This window comes from Megalobrama amblycephala, linkage group LG3 (genome assembly GCF_018812025.1).
Source record: "Megalobrama amblycephala isolate DHTTF-2021 linkage group LG3, ASM1881202v1, whole genome shotgun sequence".
NCBI classification, from domain to species: domain Eukaryota; kingdom Metazoa; phylum Chordata; class Actinopteri; order Cypriniformes; family Xenocyprididae; genus Megalobrama; species Megalobrama amblycephala.
The window spans coordinates 42,056,465-42,076,692 of NC_063046.1; the positions used below are offsets into that span (position 1 = coordinate 42,056,465).

Consider the following 20,228-nt stretch of genomic DNA (forward strand, 5'->3'; position numbering starts at 1 on the left):
AAAGATGGGTGGCTCTTAAAAGAGCCGTTGGATTTTTTTTCGTGAGTCACTTAACCTCCGAATCCGTACAGGGTGCGTCCCTGTCGTTTCAGAGCGTACACAACATCCATGGCGGTGACGGTCTTTCTTTTGGCGTGTTCAGTGTAGGTAACAGCATCACGAATGACGTTCTCCAGAAACACCTTCAACACACCGCGAGTCTCTTCATAGATCAGGCCAGAAATACGCTTGACTCCGCCACGGCGAGCAAGACGACGAATAGCGGGTTTAGTGATTCCCTGGATATTATCGCGAAGAACCTTTCGGTGACGCTTAGCGCCTCCTTTTCCCAGCCCTTTACCGCCTTTTCCTCTTCCAGACATGACTATACGCTGTCAATTCGCAACCAAAGCGAAAACCGAATAAAGAAAACAGCGAAGAAAAGGCTCTTATGGTTAGCCAGAGGACCTAGTTGAAACCATAGTTATGGGCGGTTCTAGCATATGTCATCTGTTACGCCTTATCCAGTGTTGCCAAGTCCACGGTTTTCCCGCGGAATTGGGCTACTTTTACAATGTTGCCGCTGGTTGTTTTTAATATCCTCGATCCGCTCAAATAACATTTGGGATGCGAAATTTACCACCCTGCCAAACTTGCAGATCTTTCATAGAGACATTGAAGTGGCTCTTAAAAGAGCCTTTTGGGATTGTATAACTGATGCAGCTGTGGATTTAAGCGCGCTCTCCGCGAATGCGGCGGGCCAGCTGAATGTCTTTGGGCATGATGGTGACCCTCTTGGCGTGGATGGCGCACAAGTTGGTGTCTTCAAACAGACCAACCAAATAAGCTTCACTAGACTCTTGCAGAGCCATGACAGCTGAGCTCTGGAAGCGAAGATCCGTCTTGAAATCTTGAGCGATTTCTCTCACCAGACGCTGGAATGGCAGTTTACGAATCAGCAGTTCAGTGGATTTCTGATAACGGCGAATCTCTCTCAGTGCCACGGTACCGGGCCTGTAGCGATGAGGCTTCTTGACGCCACCGGTAGCTGGTGCGCTCTTACGAGCAGCTTTAGTAGCCAGCTGCTTCCTCGGGGCTTTTCCTCCAGTAGACTTGCGAGCGGTCTGCTTTGTTCTTGCCATTATTTCTAATGAGTTTACTTACTGCTTTGAAAAGCAAAAAAAGAATGAATGAATGGTTCGTTTGAACAGCATATTTAAGCCTAGGGCTGCCATGCATTCATTGGATGGTGTAGCTTCAGAGACATTCGATTGGTTTTTTGTCCTAATAACAGTCGGCCAATGGCTGTGCGCCTGCTGTTTTCAAACAAGAGACGACAGTTTGTGGTTCCCTTCCCGCCCAAATATTATTTGAAATGAGTTTTAAATTTGTACACAAAAACCCGTTATTTAAATGTTATTAAATGTGCAGAATTTGAATTTTTGAGTTGGACGGAACTGTAAAAATTGAGACAAGTACAGTTACTTATATCACCATGTTAAAAAATTTATTTCTTTGTATTGATATGTATACATAAATAAAAGTTAAATATCTTTTAGCCATGCTGATAAAACTATGGCCCGGACAGGGCTTAGCCTAAACCAGGATTAGGCCTTAGTTCAGTTAGGATAAGTAGCTTTTATAAATGTACCCCAGAAGAAGAAGAAAAAAAACCTTACTGGTGTGCATCTTTAGACAAAACAATGGCACTGACATATTTTAAGATATTTCGGTACAAGTTGCTTTCAGTTAAAACAGCTCAAACATGCATTTTAGTCTAGGACTAGATAAGCCTCGTCTGTGAAACCAGGGTATATGCATTTTCATAATACATTCATAAAATCTTTAATAAATGCCCTACCTAAAATTTCTCCAAGAATAACATTTTCATTGACTCCAAAGAGAGAAATAAAGTAGCTGAAAAAAAAAAAAAAAAAAAAGATTTCTGAATGGAATGCCAGACGGGGCCGTTTGTAAATTAACCTTGGTATTTTTTTTTTTAACTCTGGCATTATTTTGATACATCAATATTTACAAAATCTGACGACTCATGAACATTCATCTTAAGTGTTACTTTTTTTAAGCAGACAGGTATAAATACAAATATAAATAGGACAAATGAAATCACCCTCTCAAAGAGAAATTGGGTGGCTCTTAAAAGAGCCTTTTGTTTAAAGAGAACCTTTTGTCAGTTTATTTGGTCTTCGCTGGCTTCTCGGTTTTCTTGGGCAATAACACGGCCTGAATGTTGGGCAGCACACCACCCTGAGCGATGGTCACACCACCCAGAAGCTTGTTCAACTCCTCGTCATTGCGTACCGCCAGCTGCAGATGACGAGGAATGATACGGGTCTTCTTGTTGTCGCGAGCGGCGTTTCCAGCCAACTCCAGGATCTCAGCAGTGAGATACTCGAGCACAGCGGCCAAATAAACCGGAGCACCGGCACCAACACGCTGGGCATAATTGCCTTTGCGGAGAAGCCTGTGAACACGGCCGACAGGGAACTGCAGTCCCGCCCTGGAAGAGCGACTCTTGGCCTTGGCGCGAGCCTTACCACCGGTTTTGCCTCTACCACTCATTATAATGTGTAATTTACTCAACAGGTAAAACGCGAAGTAGAAATGATATAGGACTAATCTAGACAACTGTGATTCAACATTTAAATGAAAGCGCACCGTCTCCTATTGGCTGAAGTCTGAACACATTATCAAGCCAATCGGTGAACTTCTCTCCAAACTCCGAAGCCAACCCCCTTTCTGCTACTGACAACCCTCAAGCATACGTCACGCAGTATACCTCTGTTCAACGGCCTCTCCGCTTTCTTCCCTTACGAAAATTAACCATGGTTTTTTTGTTGTAACCATAGTTTAACTATGGTTTTTATAGTAAAACCATAACTACAAAATGAACCATGGTTTTACTAAAGTAACCACAGTTAAACTATGGGTTTTGTAGCAAAACCTAGGAACTACATAATAAACCGTTTCATATGGTTTTTGTAGTAAAACCTAGTAACTACAAAAGAACAATGGTTTTACTACAGTAACCACAGTTAAACTATGGTTTTTGTAGTAAAACCATAGTAACTACATAATGAACCATGATGTAACTATGGCCTTTGCAGTAAGACCATAGTAAACCAGCTAACAATGTACCATGGTAAGCCGATAGTCTGTCCAGTGTTTCTACTGAGTGCTTACAGGACATCTTTATTTTATAAATGTATATTTATTTAAATGTATTTTTACAGTATACTGTATTAAGGAATCCGAAAAACACTGAATAAAAATAATGAGACTAGCTTAATATATAACCAAAGCAAAGTGTTGGAATTAAAAAATACTGTCTATATACAAGCATGGTTTGAAATGAAATAATTAGGTTGTGTTCCTAAACAAAATAATACAAAATCTAGAACTTTATTTATGTAAATGATACAACTGAATATTTAATTTATAGAAATGGTTTAGCGCAGGGGTCTCCAAACTCAGTCCTGGTGGGCCGCTGTCCTGCAAATCTTAGCTCCAACCCCAATTAAACACACCTGAACCAGCTAATCAAGGTCAAGAAACTTTCAAGCAGGTGTGTTGGAGCTGGAGCTAAACTATGCAAGACAGTAGCCCTCCAGGCCCGAGTTTGGAGACCTCTGGTTTAGCGTCTTCGAAAAAGTCAGTTAGCATTTCAACCGTTTTCAGAAGAAGTATGCTAACTCTATCGATTGAGCTCTTATTTATGAAAATTTGGGCTTTTAATAACATGTTATGTGTAGATGAGAGGTTTTCATGGTTTTTTAAAGGTTTGCTCCCGATTTATTTAACCTAAAAGTATGCACTTGACTGTTTTTACTATTGGTGACGTCACATACATGAAGCGCAAAAATCAACTGAAACTAGTTCAAACGTGTTTTGATCATGATAAATGATAAATAAATATTATTCTGCGATTTTAGGAGTGACAGAAAAAAAACCCTCTACAACAAAGGGAAAGCTCTGAAATTTCTAAAGGGATACAGCACAGTACATGTATTACACAGTAACGTTTGGAAAATTACTATTTTTTGTGTTTTTGAAAGAAGTCTTTTGTAATCATTAAAGCTTGCATTTATGTGATAAAAACAGAAAAATTGTAAAATATTATTACATTTAAAAGAATGGTTTTCCATTTTAATATATTTTAAAATGTAATTTATTCCTGTGATCAAAGCTGAATTTTCAGCATCATTACGCAAGTCTTCAGTGTCACATGATCCTTCAGAAATCATTCTAATATGATGATTTGATTTTATTCATCAATGTAAAAAGTATCACAGGTTATAAAAAAATATTAAGCAGCACAACTGTTTCCAACATTGATAATAAATCAGCCTATTAGAATGATTTCTGAAGGATCGTGTGACACTGAAGACTGAATTAGAATAAATTATATTTTAAAGTAAATGAAAATAGAAAAGCATTCTTTTAAATTGTAATAATATTTCACAATGATACTGTTTTTTCTGTGTTTTTGATCAAATAAATGCAGGCTTGATGAGCATGAGACTTCTTAGAAAAACATTAAAAATACTAATATTTACAAACTTTTGACCGGTACTGTATATCCCTGTGCATGTTTTTTTTTTTATAATAATTATAAATGAGCAATAATTTAAAGATTAAGATAAAGATAAAAGATTTTATCAAAAAATTGTATGAGCACCTTTCAAAAACAAGTATGGATAATACATTCTGTCTAACGTACATTCTTTCTGTTCTGATCACCCTTTTAGGGTTATTTGTGATAACATCGGCTGAATGGACATTATTGCACTTATTACGTGGCTAGATGGTTGTTCAATTGACTAATAACAACTGAGTATTCAAGCTGTGTATTAATATTGTGTATATAATATTCTTCTAATTTTTAAGGTCCTGAGTCCATATGGGGTGAAGGTGAAGACAGAGCCAAACTAAAGCTGGACTGTAACCTACTGGAGTCTGGACTATATGATAGATTGACAACTGGCATGGATGCAGCAAGTTTTTGAAAAGAGGGGCATTGTCTTCTCCAAGAAAAAGTGTGGAGGATTCATCTGGCCTTCATTGGCCCCATGAGGTAGCCTGGTAATACCAGACTCTGCTACTTCACTTTGCTTCGTAGACAGAGTCTGGAATGGCATAATAGAGAAGTGTTTTCTCTCTCGCTAGGGGACGCTTGTCTGAAGTTTAAAATCATTGGTTACCCGTAAGCCAATCAGATACGTTTAGTTATGACGTATGTTATCCGCCTGTACAGCCGCATCGAAGCACAGACATCATGCATCTAACTCAAATCTATGATTGAACTTCCACTGTAAACCTGTTGTAAACACATGATGATGTGAGCGAAATACCGGAGTGAACATGGCTGTAAACGACTTTTGCAGATTATGCGAAGTTAATGCATCCCGAAGTTTGCATCCCGTGTCTCGTTTCCCATTTCCGCGGTCGTTTCGGTTTTCGATTTCTCTAACCTACAATGTAAAACTCGGCGCTTAGCATCTACGTCACGGCTCTCAACCCGCCCTCTGTTCGTTGATTGGCCCGGCTGTTTCCAGACCGGTGGCAAACACAAAGCTATGACTCTGTATCAGACTGAGTACAGAAGCGAAATGAAATTGAGCGGAAGTAGGAAGTCTGACGTAGTCAGGCTACCCATGAGGTGACTCATGTAGAATAAATCAGATTTCTTTAGGCCTCTGATATGACTGAACTCTTCATCTCATGCGAGTTGATATCATTTTAAACATTTTTAAAATGTTTTTTTGAACCTGTGTGTCGAATCAGCAGCTGTTCGGAGCGCCAAAGTCACGTGATTTCAGCAGTTTGGCGGTTTGACACGCGATCCGAATTATGATTCGATACGCTGATTCATAACGCTCTGAAGCTTCCTGAAGCAGTGTTTTGAAATCGGCCATCCCTAAAGTCGTTATTTTGTTTTTTTGGTGCACCAAAAATATCCTCATCGCTTTATAATATTATTATTGAACCACTGTACTCACATGAACTGACTTAAATATGTTTTTAGTAACTTTATGGATCTTGAGAAAATGTGCAGGCCTCACTGAGCTATCGGATTTCAACAAAAATATCTTAATTTGTGTTCTGAAGATGAACAAAGGTCTTACAAAGGTCTGTCCTACGCACACCAATACTTATGCTTTAGCCTTTAGATTGTGGGTGGGGAATCGGAGCACAAGGAGGAAACCCATACAAACACATGTTAATGTGTTGTTAAAATAACTCATGGGTAGTGGGTACTTAAATATTTTAGGTCAAATGAATTTGATTGACAAAAAGTTTGGAAATCCCAGTTTTATGTGAAATGGTGCAGACAACATAGATCAAACTGTCATTTTCCAAACTATCATAAACAGCCATCTTCCAGTTATTAATCTTCAACACATGGGCTTGTCTAATAACATTAACATGCTGGGAACTCCCAGATTAATGCAACTTCTGAACATTTATGAAGTTGTACCAATATAAAGTGTTAGTGAACAAAACTTATAACATTTCCTTATTTTGGCAGTCAATATAAATATTGTATTGAGATTCTTTAAAATTATGCATAAACCTGTCATTGGTGAAATATTTATTGCAAAGGACATTTGATACTGCGTTACCTATAATTTCACGCAAAGTAATAAGACTAAAAGCGTTACATTGTCTCCTAACCACAACAGAATAACCATCATTTGAAACTCTTTTTAAAGACAATATAGGTGGCTCTTAAAAGAACCTTTGGGTTCGTTAGTCAGATTAGACACCGCTTTACTTTGAGCTGGTGTATTTGGTCACAGCCTTTGTGCCCTCAGACACGGCGTGTTTGGCCAGCTCACCGGGAAGCAGCAGACGCACGGCGGTCTGGATCTCTCTCGATGTGATAGTGGAACGCTTGTTGTAGTGAGCGAGACGAGACGCTTCACCGGCGATGCGCTCGAAGATGTCGTTGACGAAAGAGTTCATGATTCCCATCGCCTTAGAGGAGATTCCGGTGTCGGGATGAACCTGCTTCAAGACTTTATACACATAGATAGCGTAGCTCTCCTTCCTGGACCTCTTGCGCTTCTTTCCTCCTTTGCCAGCGGTTTTAGTGACGGCCTTCTTTGAGCCCTTTTTAGGCGCGGACTTGGCTGGTTCAGGCATGATGCTAAGCTCAAAGACAAAAAGCTGAATTAACAAACATTGCTACAGGCGCGTTTTTATATACTGCCCTATGCTAATATCAAATAGGAGAATGGCCTTCTGTGATTGTGAGTCTTCATGGACCAACCCATAGAATGATTTCATTGGACACATTAAACGTTCCTCGATATGCAGGAGACCCAATCAGAGGTTTTAAAATGGTAATCCCGCCCATCGCCTCATGTTTCGCAGCCACCATCCCCCATCCCATTAGGTTTCTTTGTTTCATTTTCCCGCATTTTTAGGAATGAAATAAAGTATTGAAAGTGAAATACTGCCAACAGTTTCAGTCATTTTTAATTGAATTTTAAAGTATTAATTATAACACATATTATATAAAAACGCAGCTCATATTAGCATATTACTGTACAATGAGTGTTGGATTCTGATATTGTAATGCTTATTTTTCAAAGTAAACAACAGAGAGAAGTGCAGCTCCTATCTCTTTGAATGATTAAATTTCATATTTCTAATCACCAATGAAATCTGACAACAACTGTCTAATACATTTTTTTTTGCCAAACGCTCGAATCATGACAAAAAAAAAAAAAAAAACTTTTTCAGGCTGGATCAATAATGCGCATGCGCGTCTGACTGTTTCTATGCAGGGATTCCCAAAGTTCGCGAGCTACTACCAGGGGGTGCGCGAGAGGAAAAATGTAATGGCGGTCTGTTTTTTTTAAGTGGGATTTTTCCATACAATAAAAAAACATGAACAGTAAACATTTCCTTTGTAATCGCTTTTATTTTAAATAAAAAACTATAATTTATTAGTTTTTGATATAGAAACGTAGAAGAAGACAGCTGCTGTCTTCTACGCACTGCTCCTTTTTTTATTCAAAGAACAATAACAGGGTGATTCTCCAACTATGGTACTTTTTGGACCTGGACATTTTCAGAAAATGAAACATTTTTAATTAAAATATTACTGGCATAATTTGTTTCTCCAGTATGCCTAGATACCTGTCCTGAAGTTGGCTGTGCTGATTTTTATGAAATAATATGTATTTTTTTTACATTTTTTCCAAACATCGCAAAATAAATAGTCATTTCCACAACCGAACAAAAACATGTGTTTTCAACCAAAAATGTTGAAATATTTGTAGTTATAAATATATTGGGTTACACATCACACTTGCATCTTTCCAAATTGTAAATTTATTTATTTCTCCGAAATGCAACTGTTAAGATTTTACAAAGTTAACACCAAAAAAAAGGCTGAACACTAAGCCACTGAAACCTTTCATTCATATTTCTGACATTTTCAAATCTGATATTTTTCAACTCATATACATATACGTTACCCTTAACTGCTAAATAATCAACACCACCACCATCATTACCTTAACTTTATTTTTTTTTTAATGTTTTACCAAAAAATATTTGTGGTTGTGGAAATGACAAGGGAAAGGCGGGTTATGGTTAAAATAACATTTCAGATATAAAACCTGTAGTAAATGATGGAAATGCAAAAGTGAGTCATGACCTCAATGTGTTGGACAAAATGAATCTCAAATTCAAGTTTGAAGTTTATTCTTATTTTTATTTCAAACAGGGATAGTGTATTGCTGTTTTTTCTTTTCATATCTTTCTCTGTCTTTCCTTAGGAACTCAGCATATTTATTTGGATCAGATTTTAGTCTTTCCCTGAATAGTCTGGACTTCTCTGCTGATGTTTTGGGTGCCATCTTAAAGAACAACAGAGAGACTATGTCAGATTTAGTTGTAAACAATAAAATATCTCAATTTAAAACATTCTCTATGACATTATATGTAAAGTTTATGTGTTTACACTATATTTTTAGTACTATAGGCAAACTACTTTGCTTTTAAGCACAGACAATGTCCTTGCCCAGCCAACCTGTCTTTATCACTTCCATGGAGACAGATGTGGAAAAGACGGTTGTGGAAATGACATTTTCCCCCTTTCCCTCTAATATCTCATGTTTAACTAGCCTGTTAGTGTTAGTTTTAGAGTTAGCATTAAATAATCTCAAATATCACCTAATGAAATTGTAAAAATCCAGAAATGTTTCCATCGGAATGAATTATGAGCGGTTCAGAAATGACATACAATAAACATACTCGCAGTATTTCTCATATTTACCTTGATATATCTCCAATTTATTAACCTCTGCTGGGACAATTCTTTCATTCAGCCATGTGGTTTCCTCTGGAGTGTCAGTTACTATGGTTACTGAGTATACAAATCTAGAGCACTGAGCCTGGGATTGCATTTAATGCAGAGGAAATGACAGTGAACCCAAGGGACAAGTGTTCAACATGTTTAAAATATGTCAAATTGAAAAGAAATATAAAAAAAAATATTAGATTTGAATGAATTGGGTTATGATGCATACTTTCTGTTTGAATTTAAAATTATATCAGTATTAGATTTTAAGTGAGATATGGTTGAAGACCCAAAGTCTGGCCTAGGGACAGAGGCAAAATAGTAAAAAACGCATATAAAATGCCTCCTATTTTATATAAAACAAAAGAATTGAACAATGATTTTTATATATAGGTTCCCCTACACATGTAGTAAGCGTGAAAAAAAAAAAAAAAAGTGGAAATGTTTTTTAGTTTTTTTAATATCTGTCAAGGACAGAAAAAGTACCATAGTTGGAGAATCACCCAACATACAGTGTCATGAAACAATATTACAAGGAAGAAAAGAAAAAAAAAAAAAAGGAAAAGAACAAATTACAACAAATAAAACAGGGTGCCAGGGGGAAATATAAAAGTTCAAAACAATACAAATCAAATAAATGTATTATAAAGTTCACAAGCTTTCAAAGTTCTTAAAGCTTTCTTGTTTAAAGAGTCTCTGATACTGTCAATATATATATAGATATTTCAGTCAATAAAATCATAAAGTTTGGTTTCTTATTGGTAAATTTGCACTTATGAATGTGAAATTTGGTTAACAATATAATTAGATTTATTAGGTAAAAGCACTGTTCTTCTTGATCAGAATAGTCAGTAAAGCCAAAGAGTATGTTTTCCCACAAGAGTGAAAGTGATTTTAAACATTTAATATTTTCATTGATAAATCTTTGAACCTTACACCATAGTGTAACCGAGTATGTACAGTGCCAAAATAAGTGCAAGGCAGTTTCCTCATGTTTGTTACAAAAGATACAATTTACATTTATTCCTTTTTTAAATTTTTGTAAATAATGATTTGCTGGATAAAAACTGTGAATAAGCTTATAAGAAACTTCTTTAATCTTATTTCTAAGATGATATTTCTGTGGTAATAACCACACTTTCCTCCAGCAAATCAATTTCCCACTTAATAAAGAAATCCAATGAGACACAACATAAGGGACAGTATCAATTTCTCTTTGGAAAAGAGTACGAATAGCTCTATTATTATTTTTGGAATTTAACAAAAAACAAATGTTACCAACATAAGATTTTGTAACATCAAAAGACATTAATTCAGGGGCAAGGTTTTTATCAATACCTCTAAAAAGCATGAGAGTACCTGAGGGAATTGAACCAAAAACAATTGAAAACTCTTGGAGTAATTGCTATTTTATAATAAGAAAGGAATTCATCATAAGGAAAGAGCATTCCATCTTTGTTATATAATTGACTAACTAACTTATTATTGTCAAACCAATTCTGAAAAAAAAAAGAGATTTGTGTTTGTATAAAATATTTCTATTATTCCAAATGAAATAATGATGAGGAGAAAAATTATGTTTATAAATGAATGACCAAGAAAGGAGCATTTGTTTATGAAAGGAAGATAATTTTGCCGGGATTTTATCTATATTATAATTGCACATCAAAACAAAATTGAGACCACCAAAATTTGAAAAAACATAATGAGGAATAAAGTTCCAGACAGAAGTGGGATTTTTTTTAGGTGATGCTTAATCCAATTAATCTTGAAGGTGTGATTCATAGTGGTGAAATCTAAGAAATTAAGGCCACCATTCTCATATGTATTCATAATGGCAGTTTTTTTAATATAGTGTGTTGTAGGCATACTGAGTGTCAGGATCCCCAAATTTACCCATTCTTCCTGCTGATGCTTCACTTCTTGCCTGTATCCACTTTTTTCTCCTTAAAGGCTGACTTTTACGGTTCGGTAGCTTACAAAAATTTAGTTCTGGGTTTTTTTTTTTAGCTTGTTTGCTGCACACCTTGTCACATAGCAGCTTTTAGACCATGTTCTGTTTTTGTTATAAGTCAGAAATGACAAAGCGGTGGCCTCACGCAATACAAAGTAAATGGAGATGGTTGGATTGTTCTCTGAGGCAGTGGTTCTCAAACCTGTCCTGGGGACCCCTTACCGCTGCACATTTTGTATGTCTCCCTCATCATACACACCCAATTCAACTCTTGCAGTTTCTACTAATTAGCTGATGACTTGAATCAGGGGTGTTAGATGAGGGTGACATGCAAAATGTGCAGTGGTGGGGGGTCCCCAGGACAGGTTTGAGAACCACTCACCACTGCTCTGAGGTATGGTACTCAAAATCAAGAAAATTGATTTAAACAATAAGACTAAACGTGTTGAGTTATATAACAATTCATTTGTCTATAAATATCAAAACAGTTGTTTCTGTCTATTAAAAGATATTATATATATATATAAACATAAACATAAACATCTTTGGTGTTTCCATGGTTTCTACAAAATAAAACCGGAAACCGAGGGTAACGCGGGTATGAAGCAATTGACAGGCGACCTCTCACAAGTCCCAGAGCCTTGGTTAAAATTGCAATTTTCTCACCATTTACAAATAGTTGGAAACACTTGGGATATAAGTACTCAAGTGAACAAAATATATAACACTGGCCTAGTAGTTTTTGGATATTTTACTGCAAAAATATTACATATTGCACATTTGCCTTTAGCCAGTTTTTTTTTTTTTTTTTACCTCAGCAGATCTGAATCAAATACACCTACGTTCTAACGCTAAGAAAGTTCAAGTAAAGAAAAATAGTCTTTCATAAAGACATTGAGGTGGCTCTTAAAAGAGCCTTTGGGTTTTTATGACTATAAATTTAAGCGCGCTCTCCGCGAATGCGGCGGGCCAGCTGAATGTCTTTGGGCATGATGGTGACCCTCTTGGCGTGGATGGCGCACAAGTTGGTGTCTTCAAACAGACCGACCAAATAAGCCTCACTAGCCTCCTGCAGGGCCATGACAGCTGAGCTCTGGAAGCGAAGATCCGTCTTGAAATCTTGAGCGATTTCTCTCACCAGACGCTGGAATGGCAGTTTACGAATCAGCAGTTCAGTGGATTTCTGATAACGGCGAATCTCTCTCAGTGCCACGGTACCGGGCCTGTAACGATGAGGCTTCTTGACGCCACCGGTAGCTGGTGCGCTCTTACGAGCAGCTTTAGTGGCCAGCTGCTTCCTCGGGGCTTTTCCTCCAGTAGATTTACGAGCGGTCTGCTTTGTTCTTGCCATTTCTAAGGAGCTCAGCTATTGCTTTGAAGGGAATAAACGAAATAGCTCACCGAACACATCGTTTATTTAAGCGTAGAGTTGCCATTCGTTCATTGGATGTCGTAACTTTAGATGCATTCGATTGGTTATTTTCCTAATAACATTTGGCCAATGGCTTTGCGTCTCCTGTTTTCAAACAGGAGAGGACAGTGTGTGATTCCCGCCCAAACGTCCTTTTGTTGTTTCTCTTTGAATACACAAAAATAGAATGGGCGAAATCAGTTTTAAATTTGTACACCAAAACCTGTGATTGTTTCTTTAAATCTTATTAAATGTGCAGAGTTGGACTTGTGGAACTAATAAAAACGGAGACATGTACAGATACATCATGTTTCGTTGTAAATATCAGTTTTAATCTGTTTAGTCGTGCCAAAAACTGTATTTTCATAATTAAACCCCTATGAACAGTGCAGTGAGTAAAAAAAAAAAAAGTGATTTATGAATAGAATCAAAGACAAAACGACCCACTCTTAAAAGAGCCATTTCCGTAAAAAACAAACTTAAACCTGTGGCACCATTTAACTTTAACAAGAACCGTCAATTCATGTGTAGTTTTCGATTTTTTTTTTTTTTTTCTTTTTTTTTTTTTTTTAAATCAAACGGACTCGAGATAAATTCAAATAAAAATGGGACGAAACAAGAAAGCACTCTGATAGACAAATTGGGTGGCTCTTAAAAGAGCCTTTTGAAGAGAACCTCCAATCAGTTTACTTGGTCTTCGCTGGCTTCTCGGTTTTCTTGGGCAGCAGCACGGCCTGAATGTTGGGTAGCACACCACCCTGAGCGATGGTCACGCCACCCAGAAGCTTGTTCAACTCCTCGTCATTGCGCACCGCCAACTGCAGGTGACGAGGAATGATACGGGTCTTCTTGTTGTCGCGAGCGGCGTTTCCAACCAACTCCAGAATCTCAGCAGTGAGATACTCGAGCACAGCGGCCAAATAAACCGGAGCACCGGCACCAACGCGCTCGGCATAGTTGCCTTTGCGGAGAAGCCTGTGAACACGGCCGACGGGGAACTGCAGTCCAGCCCTGGAAGAACGAGTCTTGGCCTTGGCGCGAGCCTTACCACCGGTTTTGCCTCTTCCGCTCATTGTGACGTGTAATTTACTCAACAAGAAGAACACGGTCCCTGTGTCTCAATCAGCTCCCTAGTTCAGTAGTCAGGGGACTGACCAGGAAGTCGGCCATTTTAAGGGCTGTCTCAATCGCAGAATCCTTCCAGGGCACTGAAACGGTCGCTCCCTGAAAAGTCCCACAATGCACCGTGAAAACCAGGGAGCATCGATGCTCACTATGCTCCCTTAACGGAAATTCTGAAGCGCGAAACTTGAATCACGTGAGCCAACTCACTACACATAACGATACACGATAGATGTATTTAAAAATACAAACCGTTATTTTATTATATTTCAGCATAAACATACATCGCTAGACAGGTAATGAACATAATCTAGCTAACATTTATAATTTATTCACGGCTGAAATGTTGCACGTATATGTAACAAGCAAATAATTAATCATAATGTACTTTAAATAACATTACAATGTCAGAAAATATCAGCTCTGTTGTTGTTCATAAATACCAGTAGTGATGTTGTACAATGAGGACTTTGTCACGTCGCCGGAAATAGAGTCATAAGTGTCCCAATGTGTAGTAAACAAGCATCTTTTACTGTCCTTATCAGTGCCCGAATTCGTGTACACGATATACTGATTCACGAGCTCGGGAGCTCGGGAGCTAGGGAACTGATTGAGACACACCCAGAGTAAAAGTGAGATACGATGAACAATTGTGTTAGATATTTAGATGAAAGCACACCGTCTCTTATTGGCTGGTGTCTGAACACATCATCAAGCCAATTGGTGAACTTCTCTCCAAATTCCAAATCCTTCTACTGACAACCCTCAAGCATACGTCAACGGCCTCTTAGCTTTCTTTTAATGTATTTCGATTTAATTACTTCATTAATTTCTTCAGTTTTTATTTCTTAATTTTCATTGTTTTTTAAAATTATTTATTTCGTATGTAACGTTACATTATTTATTTTTTTATGTATAGCTGAATTACCATTATGTATAAACCGCTATACGGCCCAATTTTTACTTTTAAAGCATTATAACAAGTTGGCCTTGAAGCTTTGTAGTCATATAGTTTACTGCTATAAACATGTCAAACATCTAAGTACTGATACTTCAGATTTCATCAAAATGTTCACATTATTATTAAATTTAATGTCTAAATGTATTTGGGTCATTGACAAATAAAGCTTAAAAAATGTGTATCATCTTTTCAAAATATCTTTTCAAAACTGATGTAATGCATATCGTCATGAAAAATGTGTTTAAACAAGTTTCAGCTGTTAAATAACATTTCAAAGTGTTTAAATTCATTTTTTTGACTGTTTTTATGGCAGGCAGTACAACCAAGTATGTATACAGTATATATACTATAGTTATACCACCTGACATGGAAAGTGTATCAACCTACCCATACTTGAAATTAGCAGTTTTTAACAGTATTTGAGAGATCTACAAGCCTTTACAAACCTGCCATAATGATCAGTTGGGGTCCTCTGGATGAAGCATTATCATGTTTGTTATTACCTTGTCAATTCATAATAAAAGAGTCGACTGTTTGCAGTTGTGCAACCCTGACGATGTAAAAATTGCTGGACAAAAGTTTTTCAATTATCTCAATAGCTTTAAAACTACTGATATTTATAAAATGTTAAATATTTTATTAGTCTGTTCATTTGTTCAGGGAGTTGCACCATCTGACATTTTGGGGTTTAAGATAACAGAACAAAATATGTATTGTTTAAATGTACTAAAGTGAATTTAAACTAAATAGGCAATGAAATAATGCTCTTTATGAATTAGTGGGTGGCTCTTAAAAGAGCCTTTTTTATAAAACACACAGGGGTAAAGTAGGGAGTTTATTTCTTTTTTGCTGCTGTCTTTTTAGGCTTGGCTGCTTTAGGTTTCGCCGTTTTGGGTTTGGCTGCCTTTGCCTTTTTAGGGCTTTTGGCTGCTTTTTTAGGAGTTGCTGCTTTCTTAGGAGTCGCTGGTTTCTTTGCCTTCTTGGGGCTCTTTGTTGCCTTTTTAGCGGCTGGTTTCTTCGCCTTCTTCGGCGTTTTCTTAGCGGCGGATTTCTTTGCTGCTGCAGTTTTGGGTTTCTTTGCTGCTGCAGTTTTGGGCTTCTTAGCGGCAGCAGGTTTCTTGGATGCGGGCTTCTTGGCTTTAGGAGCAGCTTTCTTAGCAGGTTTTGTCTTGGTCTCAGCCTGCTTCTTGTTGAGCTTGAAGGAGCCAGAGGCGCCGGTCCCTTTGGTCTGGACCAGGGTACCTTTAGTCACCAGACTCTTAACGGCGATCTTGACACGGGAGTTGTTCTTCTCCACATCGTAGCCACCGGCAGCGAGCGCTTTCTTCAGGGCAGCGAGGGACACACCGCTCCTCTCCTTAGATGCGGACACAGTCTTGACGATGAGCTCGCCGACGCTTGGGCCGGTTCTCTTGCGTTTAGCGGCTGATTTCTTCTTGGTCGCTTTGGTCGCGGCAGACGCTGGAGCGGTTTCTTCTGCCATGATTTCTCAGAGCAAATCTTTACTCACACAAACTGACTGTGATCAACAATGAGCCGCTGCTGGGCAGAGCTGCGCATTTAACCACAGCATGAGAACTGTGTAGATTCAACCTGCCCTGTTCAGTGTCTGTGCTCCTCCACTAACGCCTTTGCTTGTGTTTTCTCCTTTCATATTTGGAATAAAACTGGAGTTGAAAGATAGTTTAGTAGAGTAAAAACAACGTACACATCGAGTAGAGATATTGAACTTTATTTTAAGACTAAAACACGCGACAAATGAAGATTTATTTTAGCATCGTCGTATCAAATCCAGAGCGTGCACCGCTAATGAACAAGGCTGCGTGCATATTTCATGCAATTTTGTGTATTGACAGTTGTAAACGATTGAGTGTGCCATCCTAGTTTTGAATTAGCACTTTGACAGTGGCTTTAATGAAAGGAAGATCGCTGAGGGACTTGTGGAGTGTTTCATTCAGAAGTGGTTTTGTGCAGCTTGAAGCACACGCCACATCTGTCTGTGGCTGATTCTCATGTTTGATCATGATTAAGTTGATCATGATTTCTTAAACAATTAATTAAAGGAAGAGTAATGCAAATGTGTTTTTCTTAAATACTAAAGCTTCATTGTTATTATAAACACTAATGACATGATTAGACATGCCAGAAGTAGGGAATATAGTGTTGAGGTTGCTGCCTCATAGGAAATAAATCCATCACAAACAGATTTGCAAATGTTGAGATTTGAGGGTTTTTTATTTATTTATTTATTTTGCTTGATTTATATATTTTCACATGATAGTTCAGACATCAATACTTTAAGTCAGAAACCTACATTAAGATGTTAGCATACTGGTTTGGAAGGATCGTGAGAGAAATATATATTCCAACTAAATTTGACTGTCAAATATTAAAAGCTTAAAACAGCCAATGGCACTTATCATAATTCAACAGCAATATACAGTCAAATCAGACAACAAGAAAGCAACAACCATGACATTATCAAATTAAGTTTACATGCCTGGCCAAAAAAAAAAAGTTGCTGTTTGGATTTTAATAGGCAAATACTTAAGAGTCTATGGATGGATCATTATTACGATGGATCATTATTACAGTGATTATTATTTTTGTAGCATGTTATGTTTGGCAACGGTTCTTTTAACCCTGAAAGATTGCGTGTGTAGTTTTTCATTTCTTATACAACCATGTATTAAAGGGTTAGTTCACCCAAAAATGAAAATAATGTAATTTATTTCTCACCCTCATGCCGTTCCACACCCGTAAGACCTTCGTTAATCTTCGGAACACAAATTAAGATATTTTTGTTGAAATCCGATGGCTCAGTGAGGCCTGCATAGGGAGTAATGACATTTCCTCTCTCAAGATCCATTAATGTACTAAAAACATATTTAAATCAGTTCATGTGAGTTCAGTGGTTCTATCGTAATATTATAAAGCAATGAGAATATTTTTGGTGCGCCAAAAAAACAAAATAATGACTGGCCAATTTCAAAACACTGCTTCAGGAAGCTTCGGAGCATTATGAATCAGCGTGTCGAATCAGCGGTTCGGAGCTCCAAAGTCACGTGATTTCAGCAGTTTGGTGGTTTAACACGTGATCCGAATCATGATTCGATACGCTGAATCATTATTGGATCTTGAGAGAGGAAATGTCATTGCTGGCTATGCAGGCCTCATGGAGCCATTGGATTTCAACAAAAATATCTTAATTTGTGTTCCGAAGATTAACGAAGGTCTTATGGGAGTGGAACGGCATGAGGGTGAGTAATAAATGACAGAATTTTCATTTTTGGGTGAACTAACCCTTCAAGATCTATCATGGCCATATTCCAGGATGACAATGTCAAGATTCATCAGGCTCAAATTGTGAAAGAATTGTTGGGAGGGAGCATGATCAAGATCAAGATGGCGCCGCGCATGGCAGCCACAGTGCTTAGCTCTTCAGTGTTTGTTCTGTTTTTGTTAGTTTTTCCTGTTTTCTGTTTTTCAAACACCATCAGTTTTACCAGGGATGAACTGCTGAACATTCGGCAGTTCACACCACAAAATCTTTTACCGGATTTCGATTATTCAGACGTTTTGTTGAATGTTGTAGTCGGCGGAGCGGCAGCGCTGTTTAGACGCTTCAGGACGCGCAGACGGGGAAAGCGCGCCGGCGCCCTCGTGAAGCTCAGACAGCGCGGATTAAGAACGCCGCTGCCTAGCATCCATCTGGCGAATCTCCGCTCTCTGCCCAACAAAACGGACGAACTCCTTCTGCTCTCCCGGACAAATAAGGATTTCTCGAACTCGGCTGCTCTGTGCTTCACGGAAACCTGGCTGAACGACGCCATTCCGGACAGCGTGTTATGTCTGCCGGGCTTTCAGCTGTTTAGATCAGATCGCGACGCTGAATCAACGGGGAAATCGCGCGGCGGCGGGACGTGCTTTTACATCAACGAAAGGTGGTGTTCAGATGTAACGGTGTTAAAGAAGATGTGCTGTCCAGATCTTGAAACACTCTTCATTAACTGCAAACCGTTCTATTCGCCGCGGGAGTTTTGCTCGTTCATTCTGGTGAGCGTCTACATTCCTCCGCAAGCGCACGTGAGCTCGGCTTTACAGTTACTCGCTGATATGATCACAGAGAGCGAGCAACAACACCCGGACTCTGTTCTTATCATTCTCGGGGACTTTAATAAAGCGATTCTCTCACGTGAACTGCCCAAATACAGACAGCATGTTACTTGTCCCACCAGAGACAGTAATATACTCGACCATTGTTACACAGCAATAAAGGATGCATATCACTCTGTCCCACGGGCAGCTTTGGGGCTCTCTGATCACTGTTTAATTCATCTCATACCAACCTACAGGCAGAAACTGAAATCAGCTAAACCTGTAGCAAAGACTGTAAAGAGATGGACCACCGAAACAGAGCGGGCTTTACAAGCCTGTTTCGAATGGACTGATTGGAGTGTTTTTGAAGTTGCTGCCACCGATCTGGACGAGCTCACAGAGACTGTTACATCATATATCAGTTTCTGTGAGGATCTGTGCATTCCTACAAAGACTCATTTATGACAACAATGACAAACCCTGGTTCACTGCAAAACTCAGCCAGCTCCGTCAGGCCAAAGAAGATGCTCGCAGAAAAGGGGACAGAGTCTTGTACAAACAGGCCAAATACACACTGGAAAAGGAGATCAGAGTGGCAAAGAGGAATTATTCTGATAAACTTCGGAATCAGTTCTCTTCTAATGACACAGCTTCAGTGTGGAAAGGTCTGAAAGACATTACCAACTACAAGACACCATCCCCCAGCTCTGTGGAGAATCAACGACTGGCAGACGATCTGAATGGGTTTTATTGCAGGTTTGAAAAATCACCATTCACACCTCCATCAACCCCACTCTCCCCCACACCTGCAATTCAGTTCAGTGAAGATGACGTGCGCCAGGTCTTCAGAAAGAACAAGAGAAGAAAGGCACCAGGCCCAGACAGCGTTTCACCAGCCTGTCTGAAAACCTGCGCTGACCAGCTGGCCCCCATCTTCACACAGATCTTCAACAGATCACTGGAGCTGTGCGAAGTCCCCTCATGCTTCAAACGCTCCACCATCATCCCCGTCCCAAAGAAACCCAAAATTACTGGACTAAATGACTACAGACCTGTGGCTCTAACGTCTGTGGCCATGAAGTCATTTGAAAGACTGGTTCTGGCTTTTCTGAAGGACATCACTGGACCCTTACTGGACCCCCTGCAGTTTGCTTACCGAGCAAACAGGTCTGTGGATGATGCAGTCAATATGGGACTGCATTATGTTCTCCAGCATCTGGACAGACCAGGGTCTTATGTGAGGATCCTGTTTGTGGACTTCAGCTCTGCTTTTAACACCATTGTCCCATCACTCCTCCAGCCTAAACTAACTCAGCTCTCCGTGCCCACCTCTGTCTGTCAGTGGATCACCAGCTTCCTGACAGACAGG

The 20,228-nt window shown here is 38.7% G+C and overlaps 7 protein-coding genes across 7 annotated transcripts; all 7 read right to left on the reverse strand.

Moving 5' to 3' along the window:
* Positions 1-41: 41 nt before the first annotated feature.
* LOC125265352 (histone H4) lies at positions 42-362 on the reverse strand. The gene has a single exon (XM_048185494.1). The coding sequence runs from the start codon at positions 360-362 to the stop codon at positions 51-53; it is 312 nt and encodes a 103-aa protein (XP_048041451.1). The 3' UTR covers positions 42-50.
* LOC125265346 (histone H3-like) lies at positions 138-1,352 on the reverse strand. Its single transcript, XM_048185486.1, has one exon. It carries the CDS (start codon positions 1,119-1,121, stop codon positions 711-713), a length of 411 nt encoding a protein of 136 aa, XP_048041443.1. The 5' UTR covers positions 1,122-1,352; the 3' UTR covers positions 138-710.
* A 373-nt stretch (positions 1,353-1,725) lies between these two features.
* LOC125265348 (histone H2A-like) lies at positions 1,726-3,056 on the reverse strand. Its single transcript, XM_048185488.1, has one exon. The coding sequence runs from the start codon at positions 2,557-2,559 to the stop codon at positions 2,173-2,175; it is 387 nt and encodes a 128-aa protein (XP_048041445.1). The 5' UTR covers positions 2,560-3,056; the 3' UTR covers positions 1,726-2,172.
* Positions 3,057-6,574: 3,518 nt separating this feature from the next.
* Positions 6,575-7,274, reverse strand: LOC125265350 (histone H2B-like). Its single transcript, XM_048185491.1, has one exon. It carries the CDS (start codon positions 7,141-7,143, stop codon positions 6,769-6,771), a length of 375 nt encoding a protein of 124 aa, XP_048041448.1. The 5' UTR covers positions 7,144-7,274; the 3' UTR covers positions 6,575-6,768.
* Positions 7,275-12,123: 4,849 nt separating this feature from the next.
* LOC125265347 (histone H3) lies at positions 12,124-12,635 on the reverse strand. The gene has a single exon (XM_048185487.1). The coding sequence runs from the start codon at positions 12,616-12,618 to the stop codon at positions 12,208-12,210; it is 411 nt and encodes a 136-aa protein (XP_048041444.1). The 5' UTR covers positions 12,619-12,635; the 3' UTR covers positions 12,124-12,207.
* A 264-nt stretch (positions 12,636-12,899) lies between these two features.
* Positions 12,900-14,057, reverse strand: LOC125265349 (histone H2A-like). The gene has a single exon (XM_048185490.1). It carries the CDS (start codon positions 13,749-13,751, stop codon positions 13,365-13,367), a length of 387 nt encoding a protein of 128 aa, XP_048041447.1. The 5' UTR covers positions 13,752-14,057; the 3' UTR covers positions 12,900-13,364.
* A 1,485-nt stretch (positions 14,058-15,542) lies between these two features.
* Positions 15,543-16,408, reverse strand: zgc:110425 (uncharacterized protein LOC553782 homolog). Its single transcript, XM_048185485.1, has one exon. The coding sequence runs from the start codon at positions 16,242-16,244 to the stop codon at positions 15,597-15,599; it is 648 nt and encodes a 215-aa protein (XP_048041442.1). The 5' UTR covers positions 16,245-16,408; the 3' UTR covers positions 15,543-15,596.
* Between the last annotated feature and the right edge of the window lie 3,820 nt (positions 16,409-20,228).